Below are 24,264 nucleotides of genomic sequence, written 5' to 3' on the forward strand. Positions count from 1 at the left end.
GGGATTGAGGTAAGGCTAACCGGCCTGTAGTTCCCTGGGTCCTCCTTCTTGCCCTTTTTGAAGGCAGGAGTGACCCAAGGGTGACGCCATTCATCTTGTGTGTTAGCTTTGGCGCCCAACGATACGTATTTTAACCTTAGCCTTTTAAGCTATTACACTTCCATAAGGCATGCAGCTGTTAACACACAGAAGATTTACACAGGCACAGAGAAAGAAACTGGGCTTAATTCCTTAACTCTAACAGTCTCCAAAATCTTAAAACACTGCAACATTCGCCCTGATGGAAGTCCAGGGTCGGTTACTTCTGTTCACACAACTGTTGCTGCAGAGTCCTCCTGTGCTATGAGAACTCTGGTCTCTCAAGAACCACAGGATAAAGCAGATAGTAAATCATCCATAAATAGTACATAACTTGCTGATTTACTTGTTTCATGAGCCAATAAATGCTTCATGAAATGTTCCTAAAAAAAAAAGAAACCATACCAAAACAAAAAAAACCCTTATCAATTCAGCAAACTCAGAAAGTCAACATTTATGACTGCCGCCTCCTGCACCAACTCCGATTCAGGCCTCTCTTCCCTTTAAAGGTCTCCAAGTCAAACCAGTTTTTCTGCATTAAAATAAAAATGCCTTTGTAAAGAGATTTTCTGAAACTCCCTTAGTTTTCAAAACATGCAGACTAGGCTGACATGTTCTTTAGCCAGCAACACTGCACATAAGACTTCTACAAATACTTTTGTAAAAGAAAATCACACTGTATACCTCCCTGAAACATATGCTTTTGTTGACAATTTGAAAGAATGGTAGGAAGGCAAGAAAGGCTCTCCAGTTTCAGATGATGCATGAAATGAGGTGATGTAACAGTTGCCTCTGATCTAAAAATCAAGGCTACACAAGCCTCGCTATCCTTAGTATCTCTGTCTTGAGATTCAGAGATTCAGCTTGTAAAAAAATTCCTAATGCAGTGTATCAAAATTATCCTGACTTCAAGGAAAAAGCTGCAACTGCACTCTGCATTCTACTTCTGAAACAAAAAGCTCAGTAAAGCCCGCAGGACCGTACAGGTCCATTCATACACCCAAGTCACCAGATCTCCTCTTTCCTAGAGGCTCTAGACTGTTCTGAGATGAAAATAAAGGTCATGGTTTTTTGGAATACTGAATACAGGGACAGGTAAAGCACTAGCAAAAGAGATGACAAGAAACTACCCCATCATATCAACTGATCTGGATGGACTAGACAACTGTATGGATTGTCCGGCTCATGGTTCACAAGCGAGTTTCACCATGTCTAGTGCACACAGGTGACCCGTGAGGGGTTACAAAAGCGACCCAGCCTTGGGTTGCCTTGAGGCTCTCTCTCTCTGCAGAGACGACTCACGAGGAGCTGTGTAGACAGCTTAGCTCTGGGTTGTCTGATGAACCCTAAACTAAACAGGGCAGTGGCTGCGCCATTCAAAGAACCAAAACCTGAACTGAGCCTTGAAATCCCTTAACAAATATTATACCCTGAGTCTCAGTCCAACCACTATTCATTGCCCAAGGAAACAAGGTTAAAAAGAAAAAAAAAGCTGGAGGGTTTCAGCTTCAGTTTCAAGTGACAGCCTTGTGTATTCAAACAATCACAGACCAGCAAAAGAAAGATAAGAGGAAACTCCGCTCAGATATACATAATCCACTCATAGTCATACACACCATTCCACAAGTCAGGGGATAAACCCCCTAAGATTCAGGTTGGAAATGGGGGAGTGACTTCTGCAACTATACAGTTGGCTTGTGAAGGAGACCCTTTCCCCCCTTGCTCGGGACGCCAGTCGAGGTAGCTTCCCTGGGATTGAGAGCCCTTACCTGGAGAGGTAAGAGAATATTGTTTATGCTTAAAGTTTGTAAACACGTGTGTGCTTGTGGTTGTCTGTGAATCACTTGTGGTTGTCACAGTGTACTACTCTTCCTTTTAAAATGGTAATAGTGCATTCCTCCATTGTATCTGTAAAACCTGCAATAGTGGCGTCTTAAGTCTGTAAGTGAAGTTCAAATAAATCATGTGCTTGAACCTTGCAGTTAAGTCTGTGAGTGAAGCTCAAGTCGTTTGCTTGAACCTTGCAGTTAAGTCTTTTTCCGCCACAACAACCCAGGAAAACTATCGTAGTGGTAGTTTCTAAGTTAAGAGTTGTACTGAAAAGCATTAAAATGCCTATCCAATCATGTTGTTCAGCTACAGTCTACAAATGAGCAGAAAAATAGACACAGAAAAATACTTAAACTGCATCAGTTAAACGCAGATAAAAGATATTATCTAGTTGACTATAACTTTTCCTACTTATGTTTCACAAATTAGCAATTATATGTTCAAAAGTTGCTTCTTAGATAGAAGGTAATAAATACTACGGTGGTTTTCTACTATCAGCAGGGAAAGATTTGCAGACAGAATTCTTAAGTGATACTATCTTTATCTTTACTGAAGTTTTCCGAAGCTGCTTTCCTGGACAACAGACGAGAGGAATCTAGTTACTGTTCACTGAGGCATCTCTTAGGATCTAATGAAATATTCATTGGTTTCACACTATTGATATTTTTGAAAAATCCACATGAGAAAGTTTGTGCATATATCAGCTTATTAGGAATATCTGAAATTTTTGCTCTAGAAGATCTAAACATAAAAATTTGGCACGCACTGGACAACCAGCTAAACACATTTAAACTACCTGGTACTGGCTAATAATACCTCAATTAAACTGCATAATTTACATTCACTTCAATAGCCGTATCAGCTTCCTTGGCACGGGTTTCATGCATATCTGAGTAGAAAAGTTACACATTCTCCGTTTTTAAAGGGCCTTCAAATCTGAGGCGCTTTACACCAGTCAGTCAACATCACAGATCACTTAAAATTCAGAATAAATGCGATGAAAATCTGGCATATAAATGCCTCCTCGTTCTGATCATTCCCGGAAGATATAATGCACTGTTTCTCATCCCGCCTAACTGAGCCAAAAACGATGGCAGTCTCGAGTTCATTTTCTCTTCTATTATTATTATTAGAAAGTTGCTTTCAGCCTAGGCAATTTTTGTGCTTTATCCTTCCTGCTTTTCATATCTCTGACTTCTTCACTCTAAGTTGACCTGCACAAGCAGTATTAACCTGCCAGTTTAGTTACCTTTGTAAATAAATCGTCTCAGGACTAGAAGCAACAATCTTGAATTTGCACCACATACCAATCACAATCACTCATGCCTAAGCATGCTCTAAGGATGCAAACGGGCTTTTAAAGGACTCTCTCTTCAGATGATTTCTTCTTGCTGTGGGAGCTACTGTAGCACAGGGAACCAGATGTGAGAGCACAGACAACGCCTGGCATCTGGCTTAAATGTTCTCCCACTAGTTGCCGGCAGCAAGAAAGACTGATTTAAAGAGTGTGGGAAAAGGGAATGGAGAAAGAGAAGGGAGAAAAAATGAATCTGAACAGCCATCGGGAAACCAATCAAAAGGGCCGTCAAGGGACAGAAGATCAGTGTGGAGCTTTGCCAGCCGGGAAGCACAAGTGGTAAAAGATCGGGGTTCCAGTCCCCCTCCTCATCCGAGGTGAAGTGCCAGGGAGAAGTTGTGAAAAGAAGAGAGCAGGAATAGGAGCTGAAGGGAAGAAAGAAAAGGCATCAGAAGGAAGGACAGGGAATGAACGGAGGGCAAAAGCAGACAAGACATAACAAGGAACCATGGAGGGAGTGCCAAGAGTATCGTTGTAAGGACAGCAGTATGAGAAACACCCTGGGGAATCTGACAGGCAAAGAACACTTTCTCATCTCCAGAATATATTCTTAGGACCTAGAATTGACCCTAACATATCAGCCTCTCAACATGCCTTTGTAGCCAAACACATCCAGGCAAAGCAAATGGTAAAAATGAATCTCGGGTAGCTTGGGTTTTTTTATTAATTAGTGATCTTTGGTATTTTAGTACTACCAGTTGTTCTACTAAATTAAGTAACAGACTGCATTATGTTCCTGAAGGTCCTAACCCAACTGATGATCCAGTCTCTCTGTTGTTTTTAAGAAGGAAAATCTGTATCAGGAACCCTAAGAAATGGTTCTGAAGTCAAGTAATTAAGCTGTTTGTGCTATACTCACAAGTCTTATAAGAATCCTTTTCATGCAATAAACATTATCTACCTTCTCTGATTATTAATCTTTCTTGACACTGGCTTTTTTTTTTGGTAACACCTACTCCTAATGCTTTCTCCACTCATGTCAAATACCTCCTTAATTACCCATATATTTTTCTCTGCCATGTCATCTTTTTCATCCTTAGGCTCTGTGCTTACATTGTATCAATTTCTACTTTCTTTCTCAGTTATTCCTCTGTCTCCTGTTTCTCTTGAATGTGCTGCCAAGCTTTCCATTTTAAATTAATCTCGATTTCCCCTTTAGACTTTGCCAGAAATGACTCAGTCCCCTTTAGACTGTATTTTCCTTTATAAAAAAAGTTAAACAGAGATGAAATTACATATTGTTTCACACTACATGCACTCATTACACACACAGCCTCCCTCCTCCCACTGGTATGATGTAACAGATTGCAATGCAAAAATCACAGTCTAGAAAAAAAGAATTTTAAAAATCACATAGCTTTTACATCTTCAAAAACATATCCTTTACACAATGTCAGATGCAAAAATATATTACATTGCACCTGATGAAAGTAAGTAAATAGTATTTTGTGGGTTTGCTTTTTTTTTTTTGGACTGATGAACTGGCTTGTTTTCACAGATTTACAGACATACTTAGCTTATCTACAGTTAATATATCTATTAGAACCAAGTTCTGACAGAAAATTAGTTGGCAAACAAAAGCTATGAGCAATGAATTAGTAAGCACTGAATCTTCATAGTTGCATAAATTCTGCAAGGCACTTGAAAAACCAGACATTTCATTTGAAAAATGGCGAGATAAACACCCTAAACTCCTGCAGCATAATTTATAGATCTCAAGGCCAGGAATTGGTCAAAAATTTTCTTTTATGCTATGCAAACAAAAATCAAAAAGGCTCATCAGAGCAACAATTTGATCATCTGTATAAAATAAAGCATAACGACCAAGCTTTTCTTTATACAAAGCATAGTGACTACATCAATAAGCAGTATTTAAATGAAACATTTCTTCCAGAGATATACCTGGACTGAGTCATATACCACATACTGACTATTCCTGTGTCCAGGAAGCATAACTATCAGTCTTGAACCTTTTCATGATTTTTCTACCGCCTCAAAGGAACATGATTACCAAGAAATTTGCAGCATACCAACAGTGGCCCTTTATTAATGACTTATACAGAAAAAAATTCCTCCTTGCATTCAAAACTCCTATTTATAAATCCAAATGCTCATAGGTCTATTGCCACAGGATTCATACCAAAAGTTCAAACTGAGCTGCTTGCCTTTTGTGAGTTCCACGTATTCTTCAAAGCCACACCTACTCACAACACATTCCCTTGTTCTCTTCCCATGTGGGTCTGGCCAACGTGGGTCGCTTGTTCTTCTTATAACTTGCAGCCTGCATCTACACCTTTGGCAACGTTAAAACAGATTTAATTTATACAGGCCAAGCTGAATGATTGATTAAATTTCTCTGGAGTTTTCTATTTATTTGCTGTCTCAACATGAGCAAATCTACAGTCAGCTATAAATTCTTATGAGAATACTTTTATTGTCAAGTCACTACTACACTGATGATCTCTTACTTTCCATTAAGTGAATTTCTGGGATGGGGAGGAGGAGTGAAATCAAACTAGCTGGCTCAGCTCACAGATACCTAGGTCACCTTAAAGGACCTTTTCTGAAAATGGACATAGTGGTGTTCTTTTGGGCTAGGCACTTATCTGCAATTTTGTATTTTGAATTAAAAAAATGAATGTTAATAGGCTAGGCAGCTTCTTGGTCATTTCTTTAAAGACTTGTTTGCTGATCACCCAATTCATACATGGTAACACAGTACTAAGGCAGACAGTATCCTCTTGATTCCTAACAGACTAGAAGAATTAACCATCTTTATCATGTGATAGGTGCCCACATCATTAGAGGCAACATGATTTTTGTTAATATTTTTGCTAGTTGTTAGTGGTTTTGCTTAGGAGTCATTGTAGCATTCATGGCATTCATTTTTCTCTCGCAGTACCTGTTCTTGTCTAAACAGTTTTTAATATTCCGACTCCTTTTTAAGAGGAAAACATAATAGTTAGTACTGACTGAAAACAAGTTCCAAAAGGCACAACCAGCCAAAGATGCCTGGTTTTAAAGCAGTATCATGTCCAGAGTTGTATTTTTATTTTGTTTTAAAGCGAAAAATGATCCTGCTGGAAGAAGTCTGTTGACAAAAGAGAATGCCGTACTCCCTCTCTGGATCAGGTCAAGCATGAAAACCCTCACTGCAGGTGCTAACTTAGGAGGAAAGAACACAGGAAAACTCAGTGGGTAAAAATTAATGTGTTACTGTGTCAACAGTAACGCCAATAAATTAATGTCTGGAAAACTAACAGGTAGGATACCATGCTTGCTGTCACTGGTGCCCATCGGCATCAGTATGACTTAAACTACTGAAGAGGGAGCCAAAAACGAATAGACATGGTCATCAGGTAATACATGGCATGCGAGTAGTTACAAATGATCTATTCTTTCTTAGCTTTTATAGCCCTCTACAGGAACATGACCAAAAAGTGAGTTTTAAGAGTGGCTATCACTGCATAGTTATTGTATTTTCTATTGCTAAAACAGCTTGTCCTTTATTTCCACCAGTTTAAAGCACGTTATACCAACAGGCAAACCTATTTCCAATCAGAGTAGAGGAAACAAAATTGCAATGAAGTCAGTTTTCCCCTCTTTTTCTGCTCTTCGGGTGCCGTGCAGTACAAAGGTGCAACAATAAATTGGGCTCAGTGTCATTTGCCAGTCAAGAAAATGTTTACTACAAGCCTAGTAAACGGAAACTGCACAAGGATTACAACCTGCACTGCAGCAAGCAGTGGCAATGCCAATATGTGACAATGCTTTAAAACTCAAGAAAAAAAGATATCTTTTTTTTCAGGCTGTGTCCTGTTAGAGACCAGTAAGCTGTCACAACCACTTATGAATAAGCACCTCATCTCCTGGCAACACACCGAAATCTCATCCTTATTGGATAGGACATACACAATGCTGTTATCTCTTCCAAGATTTTAAACCTTTGAAAACTTAATTTAGATAAGCCCTTTCATAGGTATAGTCAAGACATCTGTGAAACCAGTTCACAAAATATATTGTCTTGCTTAAAGATCTATATTTTATCTATTTAGGTCGGTTGTTGGGATATCCATTGGCATACATAACAATTTTACTAAGGAGTCTTCCTGAACAGAAGAGATGCTGCCTGTCAGTTTCCTGGAAAGAACTGGTTTGATTATCAGTTAATAGAATATCAGGTACTTAACAGCCCTTACTCTCTATTTCAAATGACAGATTTCAGGCTGGATTTATCCATGCGAATTACATTATTATCTTGCCCAGAAAGATATGTCATTTTGATGGCGTTTATAAAGATAAGACAGACAATCACATAAAGGAGCTACTTTATAGCTAAGGCTGGCAAAGGTAAACACAGTAAATCATTAATATTTTTTGTATCGCAAATACCATAAATAAGTTTGTTCAACAAAAATACAACAATAAGCTATCCTTTTTATTTTATTAATAAATCAGCAGCAGACAAGAACACTTTGTCATAATGGTGTAAGTGTCCTCCTGCCAATATCCCACAACAGCCGTTGGAATAATACTCACTTTGTTTTCCTTACTTGATGCCATTTCTCAAACACAGCCATGTACGCCACACAACAACTGACCCTCTATCCAGCTACGGTCTTCTGTCATTCCATGCATTATTGCTAGCAGGAATATTTTATTTGCCACTACCAGTCACACCAGGAGTTTTAATGATTTGTGAAGCTCCACTTCGTGAAAAAAAGCAAGCAGTCAACAGGTAGCTTGTGCACTCTCTCCACGTATGAATGCTGTTCTTACCAGATAAGATGCTTAGCTACTCTAAAGGCAAGATGGGGTTACTCCTGCACACCTTACAAATCTCTTTATGGACTGCTAACAAATGAGCTCTAGGCAAAGCATTCAAGCATCACTTACTAATCCTAATCCCCAGGCACTTGTTTTACAAACCAGAACACAGGCAAGAACTGGAAACAACGCCCGAATCCTGCTGCAAACAGCTACCGCTGAACTTTTGTGGGGAGGAACTTGGAAGCCGTAGACTCAATGTTTGGTTTTATTAGAGACTTCCTGCAAGACACTAGTCAAGACAGTTAAATCTGAGTTTTCAGAGACCACCACGAGCTACCACATTCCTTTTTCTGCTTCCTCTTGCTTCAGAAAATGTGCTGAATTTTCAGCAGCTTTCAGGACTCTTAATCTGTAAACAAGGGCCACAGGGTCTCAGCATGCTAATTGCTGAGAAAAGATAGAGTCATACTTTTGTTCACTGAAGCACCCCAAATCCAGTGAATACCTCCAGTATTTTTATCTTTACGTCTATCCACTATGCAATTATTGATGTCTGAAATTAGCACGATAACCCATACACTTAAAAAGAATATTGTAAACCTTCATGAATGAACATTCACAGGACACATAGCCGGCACCATTTTACAGAAAAGATTAAGAATAGAAGGTTCCTCCCGGGTGTGTATAAATATAAGTGTTAGACACACCCCCCCCATCAAGTCTCCTGCACAGAAGGTACAAGTGATGACCAGCTCTTGCCCCGTGATCTCCCCTCTGGCTGGGTTTGCATTTCATGCATTTGCAGGACAGAGCAATACTTCCCAAGCACCCTGTGACCTACCGACCATCTGGGATCTGGAACGGAGGAGTGGCCGTGGCCCTGTTACGCGGTCAGCAGACACTCTTCTTTGGGGGAAACCCACACTCAAAACCACCACCTTAGAAGATGTATCCTAGAGCCCGTGGATACAATGAAAAAAAACCCACAGAGCAAGCATATCAAAAAAGCCATGACTTCTTGAGGATCAGAAAATAGGCTTACCCACTGAAACGAGCACTAAAGAAGAAATAGTACAAAAACACATCAGTAAAGCCCTCATCTATACAGAACGACAGAATTAAGTTATGCCAAACATTAACTGCAAAAAGTGATGTCATGTTTAAAATCATTCAAATCAAAATTTCAGTTAAATACATTCTCAACTGCCCTAAGTTACTCAGGCTGAAAGTATCAAGCTTCCCAAAGGCAAAGCTCAGAAAGACAGGGAAAGGCCATGCATTTAAAGGCACCATCTTAATTTGGATAAAATATAGGTACCTGAAAGAAAGTCTGCAGTGAAACAAAAGAAAACCATGTAATACCATGTTCCTCTGACTATCATAGTCTGGGTTAACTACATCTCTTCAACCTCAGGACAATGATCTGCATTCTGCATCCTGCCTTCTCCTACGTGGAGACACAGATGCTCCAGCAAGCGCCTGGATACGCTTGCTCCAGGTACTTTCTCTCAATGTTAGAGGATTTCTAACATTCTGGTCTCAGTATACATGGGGTCTCGCTCAACTCCTAACACACACAACACGAGAGAGCAGAAAATAAAGCATGCTGGGAACACACCGAGGAAATGTCAAAAGGCTTAAACAAGGCTGAAAGTTTATGAAGGTACTACAAACAGAAATAAGATTTATTAGTCAAAGTCTGGTATCAAAGGACTTCATCTTCCAATTCACACAGCCACGGGAAGGGGGAAGGAGTCACTATGAGAAAAGCTGCTATTCGAAGGAGTTTACCAACCCCCCTGCATGACACCAAGCCCCAAAAGGTGATGATGGAGATGAGGGCTTGCCACCATGGTGAGCCACACAGTGTCACAGACAAGGGTGGGACTGTAGCCATGGGGAAGGGACGGACTTGACACACAGAAGGCAAGAGACTCCTTCCTCAGCTGGGGAGATGCAGGTAACTCTGTTAACGATCAGTGGATGGGGCTCACTTCTGCTTCGCTAGGACTTGCTACGTAAGAAGTAAGTACGCCTAGTCAATCTGGAAAGACAAACTTTCTTGAAGCAAGGAATGAGTAAGAAGAGGTCCCACAGCATGGAGAATACCTTGAAGATAGTGGCACTGCTTCTCCGCCTCCTGCTGCTCTTATCTCTTCTGAAAATGCCAACTCAGCAAATTGGACTCATCAGAGTTACCCCAGAGATGGAAGGAGATTATTGGAGAAGGTTCCTGAAGAGCAGGGATAGCCAACCTTGTTGGTTCCAGCCCCATCAGAAATTCACCTCCTCAGCCTTGTGTTGTCCTCCTTCCTTCCTACTTTTTTGAGGTTGATGGTGATAGCAGGGGCCTCATCACTAGAACTGCCTGAGAAAAAAAGGGCAACTGCAATGTCTTTGAGAGCTCCAGGGAATAAATGGTACCCAAGGATTATTAACCCTCAGGGGAGATGCCACAGCATCCAGAGACAGTGGACATGCCTATGACTGGGATCACTATGAAAAGATCACTATTCCTGTAGATTCGTTCAAAAATTTGTACTTTACCTATCTATTCTTCAAGAAGCTAGACAGATATTGGCATGTAACATGAGTATCACGTTCGTTCTAGCAGTGGGTATAGTCACTGCTGGAGGCTATTGGGCAGGAGCTATAGAGGAGAAGTGACAGCAATTCATCAAATACAACTGTAAAATAACAGAACATTTTGAACACACAGCAATCAACTCCGGTATCTGCTGTATTTGAAAAAGCATAGCAACTTTGTTGCTTTATCTTGTTTATGCTTTATTGCTCCTATGATCATTTATTGTGTTTAATTACAGGATTATTCTGTATATATGCACCACTTGGGCTCTACAGCTCTCTGTCTCCTTCTTTGAACAAACGCCCATTTGAAGAGCAGAAAGTATGTTTACAGTGTCTTCACAAAGGCTTGGCAGTGAAGAAACTGTTCCTAGCAGGGCTCAGCATCTTCACTACTGTCTTTTCGATGGTCTTCAGAAATGAGGAACAATGGGCCTGGATCCTGCCAGATGCTAGGAATCTTCATCTGCCTTTACGAGCTCAAAGAAGTTCACATAGCCAATATGGAACTGCAGCTTGTTTCTGCTGGCATTATCCGTCTATGATGTCTTCCTTGTACTTATTGCTCCTCCACTAACCAGGTGTGGGGACAGCATAATGGAAATTGTAGCTCTTGGACTATGTGATTCAGCACACCATGTGAAAACCCCATTTCTACTGAAGATTCCAGTATGGTACCCTACATCAGGTTCTGACAAACCTTTTACTGTTCTGCGCCTTCAGGACATTGTAATTCCTGGTCTCCTGCTCTCCCAGATTTGACATTCAGGCACACTCATTACAGATCTATTCTGTAAGTTCTACTGCAGCTTATAGCTGTGGTCTGCTGGCAAGCTTTGCTGTTTCAGCATTAACACAGATCAGCCAGCTCTTTTCTACTTGGTGCCACTCATTCTTATTGCTTGCCCGGTTGTTGCTTTTTTGCGCCAGGAGTTGAAAGCATTTTGGACAGGCAGTGATTTTACAAAGCAGCCCTTCTGTCCTTCCTCAGAAATCAGTATCAGCTACCCTGATGCCCAAAAAAGACCCAGATCCATAAATGTGACTGAAAGAAGTGGAAGAATATATAATCAATCATATACCCAATAAAGACCAATTAGATAATTTGTGTTGAAAAAAAAAAATTACTAATATCAACATACATAGTGAAGAGAAAACCTCATGTTACCCAGAGAAAAAGCAAGCACTAAATGTGATTGATCTTGAACAAAATCTTAAATCAGAGAACTGGATAGATACCATGGGAGATGAAAGAATTCCAGAGCCACATCCTGAGAAACCAGCTATACAACATGGCTGACTTCCAGGTAACAGAGTAACCTTCCTGGAAAGGGACTTTAAAAGGCTGTATGAACAGACAGCTCCAATCTAATGATAAAAGTGTAACTGGCAATATCATCCTTTTTTTTTTTATGAAATGCAAGTGCTTTATCTTATTTGGATCCCTGTATATACATGATACTCTTTCATTAAGCATTTCTATCCTGATGCTATTACATAAAATAGAGTGATATAAAGATATTTTATTAGTGTTGGATAAGAAGTTAAAGATAACCATAAAGAACACAAAACATTCTTATACAGTAAGTCTAGGGAATTAACTTGGAATAAACATAAAAGAACCTACTGTTCTAGGGAAAATGCTAAATAATGCCTTGATAGGCATCACTGAAAACTATAAAAAACACAGATTCATAACTAAAGAAAAAAACCCTATATTTGTGCCAGGATGATGCATGAGAGAAAACAAATTTCTTAATGCAGCCACAAAAAAAGAAGATTTTGTTGCTTTTTTGTTTTGGGTTTGGGGGGGGGGGGGGGGGGGGGGGCTTTGGTTTTTGTTTTTTAATTCACGTAAGGCTAATTTTCATCCTAAACTGCCATACTCAATGTTTACTCTACAGTAGGCATACGGAACATTTCATTTCTACTTATTTCTGTTATATTATCAACTATATCACAGTCCCCCCCAAGCATGAAGAAGTCCATGTCTAGTTCCTACAGAAGTTAAAGGATTATTGCAGGGATTACTGAGAAACAGACTGGCTCAATTTAGATAAGAATTCATTATATATTTTACCGCCAGTATGTTAATCTGGCCTGTTAACTCCATTTGACAGACGGAAAAGAGGACGCATAGTGGTGCCTGTGAACTCAGAAGGTGGAAAACTTGTAGTTCACACCCCTTAACTACAAGATGATGCTTCCTTTTTGAACAAAATACAAAACGTAAAAATTTTACCCATTCTGTCATAACCCAGGGTGGAAAAAGGGAGTGCCTAGTTCTCACAGTATGGCTCCCAGCCGCCTCCTACTAAGCAACTCTCCTAAACCCTGTACCTCCAAAAATATTTTATTAGTAATTCTTGATTGAGTATAGGCACAACGAATTTTGCACGTCCTACTTAAAGGTTTAGGTACTTAGAGATCATGCCTATTAACATACAGCTTAATAAGCAATAATGATGAGTAAAGTAAACACTTTGTATTGGTTGCTCAGTGGAAACTGGGAAGAAACCTCTGGCATACAGCAAAATACAAGAGATCCTGCCTGGACATACAGCACTCCCAGGAGATCTGATGCTTTTTTCTTCTGCTTTTTATCAAGTCTCTCTTTCCTTCTTTGGTTTGACAGTATAATTTCAAAAAAAATCCAGTACACAGTACACCCCACTTGTACTGGGGACCCCAGTACTGTATCCAGCTCTGGGCTCCCCAGAATAAGAAAGACACGGACCTGTTGGAGCAGGTCCAGAGGAGGCCACAAAAACAGAGGGCTGGAACACCTCTCCTATGAAGACAGGCTGAGACAGTTGGGGTTGTTCAGCCTGGAGAAGAGAAGGCTTTGGGGAAACCTTATAGTGGCCTTTAAATATGTAAAGGGGGCTTATGAGAAAGAGGGAGAGAGACTTTTTACCATGGCCTGTAGTGATAGGAAAAGGGGCAATGGTTTTAAACTGAAAGAAGGTAGGTTTAGACCAGATGTAAGGAAGAAATTTTTTATGATGAGGGCGGTGAAACACTGGCACAGGTTGCCCAGAGAAGTTGTGGATGCCCCATCCTTGGAAGGGTTCAAAGTCAGGTTGGATGGAGCTTCGAGCAACCTGATCTAGTTGAAGATGTCCCTGCCCATGGCAGGGGGGTTGGACTAGATGTTCTTCAAAAGTCCCTTCCAACCCAAACCATTCTATGATTCTATATTCCACTGCTTTAGCATATATTCATTATATATTTCAATAATGTACTTTGGAGAAAAGCCACAGGCTCAAAGCTTCAAAAAAGCCCCCAAAAACCTCAAAAGCAATGACAGATTGGGACCTCATTCCTACATAGGAGCTGAGACAAAGGCAGCACGCTCTTATCTCTGATAATACACACCTAGCCAGACACCAGATGGCCTGTCCACAATCAGCCAGGAAAAACTTAGCGTGCAGAGGATTTAAACAAGGGCTTCCCAGATTGCAGACCTCCTGCCCCTGCCACCAGATAAACCTCAGTGTTGTTTCAACTTGAGAAGACTGAAACAGAATGCACAGGCAGATTTCCCACTGTGTCAAGTTTCACAGGCATATCTTGATTTTCTTCTGTTCAAAAGGCATTCTGACATGGAAAAATGGAGAAAGATGGTGATTTTCCCCAAGTCAGAAGAACTACCTGCTAGACAGAGAAACAATTTTGTCTCTCTAGATCAACAGAAAGGTACAGTGAGGCGAGACAACCAAGACATTCAGCCAGAGGGACACGAAAACGCATCCTCCTCAAAACTCCAACTTTACGTGCTCATCACTCAACGAAGTCCAGCAGAAATTCCCACATGTAAAAGGCTGAGTTGTTAAAAAATTCACAGCTATCATGTTTCACAAAGAAAGGCCTGTGACTCAACACTGGACAGGACAAGCCTACAGCATTTTAAGCCAAGTTGTCAGTTGCTAAAAACAGCAGCTTTTCTTTGGTTGTAAGGGAGATGTATTTCCTTATTCTCCCATCCACTGCAGTGGGTAAGAGGGAGCTCTTACTGAAAGAAGGGACAGCAACACCCACAAACTTAATATGAAAGGTTTAAAATTTTACCATCAACTGTAACCAGCATCATTAAAACCATGATCACAGTTGATGCTCCTCTAAGTAATACCAGTAACATGACAGCTAAAATATAGCATAGAGACCGCAGAGTCGTGCCACTAGACATGCTAAATAATTTTTAAAGACCAACATGTTTCTAAGAAGAGCATTAAACAGGACAATTTTACCTAAATTAATAGCCACCTGTACTTGAAAACTATGATCAATATCTACCATTATGACTCACAATCAGACAAAATCCTATCACGCACAATTATCCTCTCCATACAAAGGGCAAAAGCATATAGATAAACCATGCTAACTATCAAATTCTCCAAATGTGGCCACTTAAAAATGACTGAACTTCCACAGGTGATGCTGAGTCTTGGACACTTTCTTTTATGGTTGTTGCTATAACGTCTTTCACAGCACTAAGTGATAGGAGTCAAAATGAAATAAGAATGTCTTTTAGAACTGTCACCAAACAGCAGTAACTCTTGTTGTGGACCTAAACAGAATTTGCATAAATTAAAAGGGGAAAACCAGAATTAATTCCGAGCAGCCTGTTCATTGCACTGGATCTGTTTTTCAATACATCAAACAAAAAGACATGCAGAAGTATGGAAATTAGTATGAAAACCTTCTAAACCAGTATCTAGCAACAGTCTTACAGGAGTAGAGGCTTGGAGGAAGGGAGATGGGGATTGGAAGATCAAGAAGGTGAGGGAAGGGAATATGAGCAAGTAAACGATAGCTTGATGGACAAAGGAAGGATACCTACCAGTAGATAGAGACTCCCTTAGAGGCATAAGCCCATGTGCATGTTCACAACCTGATCAGGCAAAACATCCAGACAGTTGGGATCAAGCTTGCCTATCTTAGCAGCGGCTAAGTGTCTCCTCACATGTCTGAATGCAGTAAAAAATGAAATTAAGCATGCCCCAATCCTGAGCTAAGGCATACCTTCCCTTCTTGGGAACAGAAGGGAGAAGACCACATTGGACATCACGTCTCAAACCAACCTGTTTCCAACTCCAAAGGGTTCTCGGAGGCAGGTCTCTCTTCTGGGCTCAATTACTGAAAAGCCTCAAGTTCCCTGGCTTGTCTTATCCACACTGACAAATTGCAGAGAAGCCATCCAACTTGGCGAATGAAGTATTGTCTCAGGTACCAGAAGCAGTCCTATCCGCCACATTCTTTTGAAAGAAATGCAGTCTGGGCACTTTTTTTTAGGAGTTCTTCTTTTGGAAAATAAAGATAATACATATGAACACTTGAGAGGAATACTCTTCTACCACAAGTCATGAAGCATTTAAAGTCCATTGGAGAGACTGATGCCATAAAAATATTTTTAAAAACAAAAAGGTCAGCCCAGTGGCCAAAATTTAGGAAGGAAAGAAGGTAAAAGCTTTCTAAGAAGGAAAGAAACAAAATGTGTTGATGAAAACTGCTTAAGCAAAGGAGCTTGTTCTAACTCTACCAAGCAGTTAGAAGCAACTGAAAAGGAATACTCAGCTTCACAAATGCAGGCAAAGCATGCGTTCTGGCAGTCTTTGGCACATCCATCTGCATACTGGGGCAAAAAAGTTCTTGTTAAGGGGCTTGTGCACAAGTGTGGTATTGGTCTATACAAACAATCCAGCTACCGATGCGTGATCTTTACTCTGATGTTTTTCACGTTCATGGTAGATGACTCCAAAGAGCACGCTCCAGTTTGAGTAAGTTATCCAGAGACAGAATCAATGTTCCTAACTGAAAAGGTGATGTGGGACTGCTCCACTCAATGCTTGAAGGCTTCAGTGATCCCACAGTACTTAATGTGATCTGAGCTCCAAGCAACAGAAATACAGATTTCTGGAAAGGAAGCATCCTTCAACATGCTGCTGAGGTCACTTGCACTACAGTAGGAACTTCCATGACTACTCCTAACATTCCAGCTTAGCTACTTCAGCTGCTGCTTGGCACAAGCTGAAAAGCACATGCACCTCAGACTGCTCTCCGTGAAACTTCTTTGCTGCAGAAATAAAAACACAAGCATTTTTCCTTGCTTATGCCAGACAGCAAAAGAAAGCTTCTGTTCTGGGGGCCTTCAAAAGAAAACTGGTCAGGTAATAATGCTGACCTAGATGAAATTCAGAAGCTGCCTCACGTTAATATTTGGGTTGATCATTCAATGATTTTTATGTTGTCTTTTGTTAGGACAAAAGTGTAAACTAACAGAGCTTGAATTTTACCACTACTCTAACACAAGTGATAGCTTCTACAAAGGCCGTCTTCCTGAAGAGGTGCCACAGCAACCAATTTAAAAGGCTGACTTGTAACACTGGGGAATATGATCACTCCCTCAGGGTAAAATCCTTACTGAGCTGCGGAGGAAACCAATGGAAAATCTAAGCATGACAGATTCTGGAGGCAGAGAAAGGCTCACTGCCATGAACGCAAGACCAGCTCTTCAGTTGCTACAAAGGAAAGAGAGGGCCAAAATTATGTGTTTCTCCTTTCCTCTGGGTCTCCTATAATGGACACATGAATCACTGTAGCCGAAAGGACTGCTTGCAGCTGATCCCTCTTCAGACAGGGGGCTTGGAGACCAGACAGTGGAGAAGGTGAAGCAGTAGTACATGATGAAAAATAAACTAGCAATTTCTTTCAAGATACGCACTGGATTTTTGCTTTGCCACTAAGCTCTTCTTGTAAAGAGAAGACACACTTACAAGAGAAAATTCACAGATCCCAGGATGATGCCAAAGACCTCAAGAGCCAAAAAATACGGGGCTTTCTCCTGGTTATTTTTAAGACTGCAGGCTTAAAATCCTCGAGAACTTGTTGATATGTATGTAGTGCTCCCCTAAAAAAAAGGGGGAAGATACATAGGGACACCTGAAAGTGTATCAAACCTCAAGCCATGAAGTATGGCTGAAAGCCTACTGTTTTAGGTATGGGGCTACAGAAGGACCATGAAAAATACAGGGTAAAACCAAGCAAATCAAAGACAGAGGCAATAGATCAAAAGACAGGTAGCTGACAAGACACGAGAAGAGCTATGACTTAATCTGTAGGTTGGGTCAGGCTCCAGCCTTGTTAAAGTATGTGAAGAGGTCACAGCAATGTTACTGCTAGACCAAAGAAGTCCACGGTTGCAAGTCTTTGGGTATATGCATCCTTTCAATCTAAGCATGTCTTTGCATAAGTGCTCAGAAGTGTAAGTCTCCGATCTTTTTTAATAGAAGTTTCAAAAGTGGGACAAAATTGGCTTGACATTTCTCAGTTTGTCACTGAGAAAATGGTAAGAAGATTGTGTAGTGCTTTTGTGAAGCAAACCTATGGCCTTGCAGGACAAGTGACAATACTATTATTTCTACCTTCATGGAGTTACAGAATATCAAACCAAGTTATTTTTGGCATGAGAAGCTAGTCACTTGACATTTCAGGCTGATGTTTACTTGAATGGATATCTTTTGAAAACACCTTAATAAAAGAAGCATTTCAAAGCTCTAACAAAGAGTCCTAAATTGGCTGAGACCTGTACAGAAACCAGCTTTAAAGATTCCATACTCTAAGAATATGGTTATTTTAGACAACTTACTGCTGTAAAATTACTTTGAAAACTACTGAGAAACCCAGATTCTAGAAAATTCTTCATATGCAACATCTGCAAGAATACATTAAATTTCACAGACACCTTCCAGTCTCCTTACCTCTTGTCCTGAAAGGTAGTATGCTGCTAGAAGACCGCCAATGAAGCGAATATTGACCTCAAAAACAGACACTTCGGAATTCTAGAACAGAAAGAAAGTGTAAATAAGTAACCAACTCCCTAATCAAAGAAGAAAAAAAAAATCACCAAGGCAGAGGCAAGTACATACCCTAAACCAATCCACGTGCAAGGGTTTGTACTGTTTCAGTGTCTAGATCCATACTGAAATTCCTGTGCACATCTTCACGACACCAAGTGATAATTCTAGTTATAGCTTCAACTGATATTTAAAAATCAAATTAGTTTTTCTCCTGCTCTCTAATTGCATTTTGTGGTGATAATATGATTAAAGTTGTTTGGGGATGGTGGGAAAGAAGGCAAGGACTGTACATTTCCATAATTCAGCATCTTTTCTCTTACATTTAAGCATAACACCATACCTTCTGGGTTTACAGGATAAACTAGAATAATAATTAGAGAATTCCTGTAATGTGCTTTCTTAACTTGAATTACCAATGTGCAATTGCAAATTCAGAGCTCCAGTTTAACATAGTCTCTGTCTAGGAATAGCCTTTATGTATTTAATGTTACGACAACAAGTACTGCAAGACCACTGAGAAACTCAAGAGAATAAACCATTTTACTGCCTTCCTCCACATTAATATCCTTGGGCTAAATTCACCAGTATCTTTTGACTCATTTAACCCACTGAAAAATTAAGAGGAACTAGGTAGTTTTAACATCTTTCTGCCTCCCTCTGTGCCCCATTCACTCCTTTGCCTGCACACACCCCATCTGCCTCTCCCTCATAAACTTCTCTTCATTCAACCCATCAGCCACAGAAACGTATTTTATTATTAAAAGATTTTGAGATAAGGGAGACTTTTCTTTTTATCCAGAAAAATCACTACAATGTACACTGTACAAGTTGTCCCACCAATTAGCACAGAGTTGAAATTATATTTATAGGTATGTCTTTCTTTCACACTATTTCTACGGCACCTGTGGTTGTATCATGCATCTTGCTTGTATCCAAAATAAATGCATTTTGCACGTATTATTTATTTCAGAAAGATTATGTGAAACCTTTAAAGATTTCCTCAAATACCACTAATGATTAAAAGTCTAAAGTCTGAACTACTCCCAAATGTAGGTTTTTAGTAAAAGATGTATTTTTATTCACATACTGGTGATAAAAGAAAAATATCAATAATGTAGCATATGATTCCACTTAATACATATTAAAGTCATGAATCACACAAGCAATGGTACAGTGTAGAATGAAACCAATGATTTCTATTTCCCAGTAATAGAATCCAAGAGGAACAAATTTATGTACTTATTTATTTATAAACTTCAAGACATATAAGGAAATTACTCAAGTCTGGTGTGTATATATAAGGCAACTTACTAACCTTCAGAAATGTTTTTTGATACATAGGAAGCTGTAATTGAACCCCAGTGGGTCATGTAGATTTCTTCCACCCAAATCCTAGTTTAATTCTGCAAATTTATATTGAGATTGCCTCAGATCAGACAAAAGTTATGGAAGTAATTTAGTTCACCCTCATAATGGCACCATTATGTCTACACTGTCTCCGATATATTTAGGGTCTTCAGTTTTAGACTGATTCATTATCTGGCACTAACTGAAAAAAGCAGAGTAGAATTTCTTTAATGTTTGCCAGACAGTCAATGTATAAAACAAAAGGAAAAAACTAAATAATGTCTGAAATGTAGGATATAATATAAAAACAACAGTCAGCATCTGCTCAATTCTGACTATATACACCTACATTTCATTTTGTGCATTACTGAATGAAAAATTATTTTTGGAACTGTAGGGCAAGTCCAAGGATTGAAATAAAATTTCCGTCACAGAGGCTGTGGCAGTGCTAAAATTAGTAATAAGAACACTAATCAATAAGTATTAAAGAGCCATTTCTTCCATTTAACACTTCCAAACTCTGCACACATGAAGAATGTCAGATACTATATGACCAACTGGGAAATTCTTGTGATAGCTTCAGAACCTGTAGGCAAAATAAGATGACTCAAGTGACATTCTTCATGTTAAAACATCTTAAGCACATGGAAGAAGAAGAGATTGTGTTCAGTAATTTACACACCATGGTTTGGGGGGAAATTGTCTTCCACAGCTCAGTTATTTCCAACTACTATCAGCTAGTAAAGCCTCATCTTTCTGCCTTCATTTCTGATGCCCTGTCGGTTCTCACTGACCACCCTCCCTTTCTTCCATTATCCAGTTATAATTTGTCCTTTGAAAATACAACATATAGCTGTATCTTTACTTGTAATTAAAGTGGGAAAGGGTATGGGTAGTTTTTCGTTCCCCCCCCCCCACCAAATAAAGCTGCAAACACAGAGAACTTAACTAAAGCTTACATCTGATACTTTGAATCCTAAGTTTTTTAAGTTCCAGCTGAAAGACCTCTTCTGTCTCCCCCCAAGAGGAACACTCTGAAAAGGACTAGAGAAATATTAGGGCAAGCTCTACTCACCACGCTGAAATCAAGATTTTTGTCAATCCACTCTTGTCCTTCTCTGAATTCATCATGAAGCCCCATGATATAAAGAGTATCCAATGCATCTACTATGGTAGCACCCATTTGTGAGTTTCCTACGCGCAAAAAGAAGGATTTCTATTACAAGTTATTATTTCATCACCTTTCTTAAGCATCACGAGCATGAGAAAATAACCCAAGCAGTAGCAAAGCAAAGTTACTACAAAGATAACAGCACAAAGAATAGTCAAAGTGAGCAAGGAATAGCAGCTATGCAAGAGGATCACACTTCTCTTTCAAAGCATCAGTCCTCTGGCACAGTTTGGCTTCTGGGGAGAAAAGAAGACTAAAGATAGGGGAAAAAAACCCACACAAAAAACCACAAAAAACCCACGCCACGTTCTCATCTGCTTTCCTAACCCAAACATGAGCAATTGTAGTTTGACACAAAAAAAAAGGCAGGAAGACATTCAGCTTCAAAAAGCTATCAGGAATTCTAGGACAGAAGCGTCAAAAAAAACCCCAAACAAAACATGTGCAAGATAAAGCAATCGGTACTTGCAGTAATGCCTTGCATTTCCCAACATTTACTACTGAAACGTTCAAAGTTTTGCAATTATGGAGCTACCTAGTCCCTGAGAGCAGGGATGCCCTGGCTTGGCTTGACTGATGAAGCCGCAGCCCCGAGATGTTCTCCTCGCTCCCTGTAGGGACCCACACTATGAGCTGCTAATGGATTCCTCAATTGTCACCATTTAAAGTGGAGCATTTAAAGCCAAATAAAAATCAATGGTGCTTTACCCTAAAATACCATTCACTTGAAACAGCAGCAATTTAGAATTGATTGATGAGTGACTCATGGGCTTGTACAAGGTAGGCAGGGTGAAGAGGTGGTGAGCCACTGCCCATGTTAGCCTTGACCTCCTTAGGCCATCCCAGCTTACGCTGTTGCCCTTACTAGGCAGAGGTCTTTGCTTCTGGAGGAAAGCAAAAATTACCATGGGTTTGTTTATTTTTCATGGAGTGTATAAAACCTTCCTACACATTAAGAAAGTAGCCACATTTCACTGTTCATACCAGTATTCTATAAAACAGTACAGTAACTATATGATTAGCAATTTAATGACAGTAGTCTCCTAACAAGCCAATTTTATTTATTTTTAATGTGCTTTTCATCCACAATGGAATCTCTACAGCACAGTGTTCCTGCTTGGTTGTTTCCATTCATTTATTTATGATTTTTATATGCATAGAGATTTTTTTTTTTCCCCTCAAGCATAACAATAACTGAATAAAGCCATCACCCCCACTGTATTTCTTTTACGCACCTAAATGACTGATACTTACATGCAAGCTTAACTCCATTTTCAGGGATTTCTTTCCCCAAATAAAAAAAAATAAACACAACAGTTTCTATGACAAAGTAATCAACTAATTTCTTCAAAAACAGCTATGCATCTGTTTTGATTAATTTAAACTAGATACGGAAAGCCTAAAGTTGGTGGTGTTTGTTACAAACATTCAAGTACAGATCGGGACACACTACCTTTCACAAGATTAATTGAAAGACATATCCTTTGACAAATTGGCCACCAGGCATACCTATAACTCTCAGGAAATGAATTCACTGTGGTGCATAAGTACTGTAAGGTTTAATGCCTTCAGCCAAATGACAAATTCCATTGCTTGTGCTGAAGTGGAATTTGCTTTGAGTAGAGCTACAGCATGCACTTAACTTTGCACCTTCTCATAAGCATAATGTGATAGTTATCTAATTTATCACTTCAAAAATATGCAAATCAGACCACGACACAAGGACTAATTTCAGTATTAGCTGACAAGGTATTTTTAACAAAGTTGGAATGTGTTATACTGCTATGGCACTCAAAGTAATTTCTGTTCCTTTATTTAAACCACATTGATAAAATTTTGAAACACACAAGGTGTTTGAACAAATTGGGATACACAGCCTTGGGAAATCCTGAAAGCTCCTCTTGTAACAGTTTCAAAAAATAAAAACCTTCTAACTTAAACACAACCATAACCACATCAGTAAGCTCTCATATTCTACAATTGGCATGGGGTGAGAAGAATCCATTGCATGGGAATGGACTGGTGTGTCGTTGTTGCCCCCAACCCCAGAAAAAAAGTTCAGACACCTCTGTACAATCAACCACCGTTCTCTAGATCTCAGAAGTACCTTCAAGTGTCCACAAGAGAGGACAGCAATATGTTGGGCACGAGAATATCTGCTTTCCAGCCCTCCAGAAAATATCTTCAAATATATAAATTTAAAAAACCTTTTTCATGGAGTTCTCTGCACAGAACCATGAAAGAAGGGCCACAGAAATGCAAAAGCCCATGATTATTTTTGCCATCTGAGGAATCCAATAGATGCATCCAGAAAGAGATGGAGAACAGAAAGGCCAGAACTGCTGGAAGAGACCTCTCTCCGGAATTGATCAAAAGTGTCCATGGTTTCTTAATGCATCCCGTAGCAACTGATCAATACGACTTCACCAAATACAGACAAGAAATTTGCTTTCATCCTCACAGTGTTAAAAGGGAGCCCTCAACCCCGTATATAGAAGTCTCACCTAAACCAGTAGTCCCCAACAGGCATTGACTGACCACCTGTGTCACATAAGATCCTCCAGCGTTGTTTGCAGCCACAGAAATAAATGCAGTCCAATAGAGCAAAACAGACTTGCTCAGCATTTTTTGCCCCTAAGAGTCAATTAAAGGCTTAAGTACATACTTGGAGCTTTTGTCTGGGCCACACTCCAATAGCTTGTTCAAGCTCTCCCTCCGGCTGCCTTTTTGCCCCTTTCTCTCACTTTTTTGTCTACCTTTCCTAGACCCGCAGATGTCCAACAAAACACTACTGAGCAAAGCCCCTTCTGCTCACACATGCCTCTTCCCTGAGCAGTGATGGGTGCCTGTTTCCAAGATGCAGATGACTATGGTTATATTTTCTAGACTCCATGTGAGAGCTCAACTATTTCTTGCCATGATCTCCTAAGGATAGCATTTGTATCCCAACCCATAATAAATTATTCATTTTTCTTCTTTCTTATTCATAAGTAGGCTATTTCAAACAATTTTTTCTTTTTCCCTTTTCTTCTTAAACATATGGTAACTAATCCAAACTGCACACCAGCACTTCTTCCTTGAGGAAGACTCAGAAGAACAATCTTTCTTTTTTAAACCTTTTTGGCCAAACACATTTCCAAAAGGTCAAGAGATAACAAGTCAGTATTTTGCAAGACTGTCTACCCAGTCTTCTTCCTTTAGTGTCAATCAGGCAGCACAAAGCAAGCTAATTCCTTCCTTGTGCGCATTGAGGGAGAAGAGTCCAA

The 24,264-nt window shown here is 39.8% G+C and overlaps 1 protein-coding gene across 2 annotated transcripts in view; it reads right to left on the bottom strand.

Moving 5' to 3' along the window:
• The window catches only part of MAN1A2 (mannosidase, alpha, class 1A, member 2), a 141,032-nt gene that overhangs the window by 56,263 nt on the left and 60,505 nt on the right, over positions 1-24,264 (bottom strand). For both annotated transcript variants that reach the window (XM_010567515.1, XM_010567516.1), the window contains exons 4-5: positions 20,903-21,021; positions 18,382-18,462 (exon numbers count right to left, since the gene is read on the bottom strand). In XM_010567515.1, coding sequence (XP_010565817.1) covers positions 18,382-18,462; positions 20,903-21,021 — 200 coding nt within the window. The remainder of the gene's footprint in view (positions 1-18,381; positions 18,463-20,902; positions 21,022-24,264) is intronic.

This window comes from Haliaeetus leucocephalus, unplaced genomic scaffold (assembly GCF_000737465.1).
Source record: "Haliaeetus leucocephalus isolate CR32 unplaced genomic scaffold, Haliaeetus_leucocephalus-4.0 Scaffold228, whole genome shotgun sequence".
Classification (NCBI taxonomy): Eukaryota; Metazoa; Chordata; class Aves; order Accipitriformes; family Accipitridae; genus Haliaeetus; species Haliaeetus leucocephalus.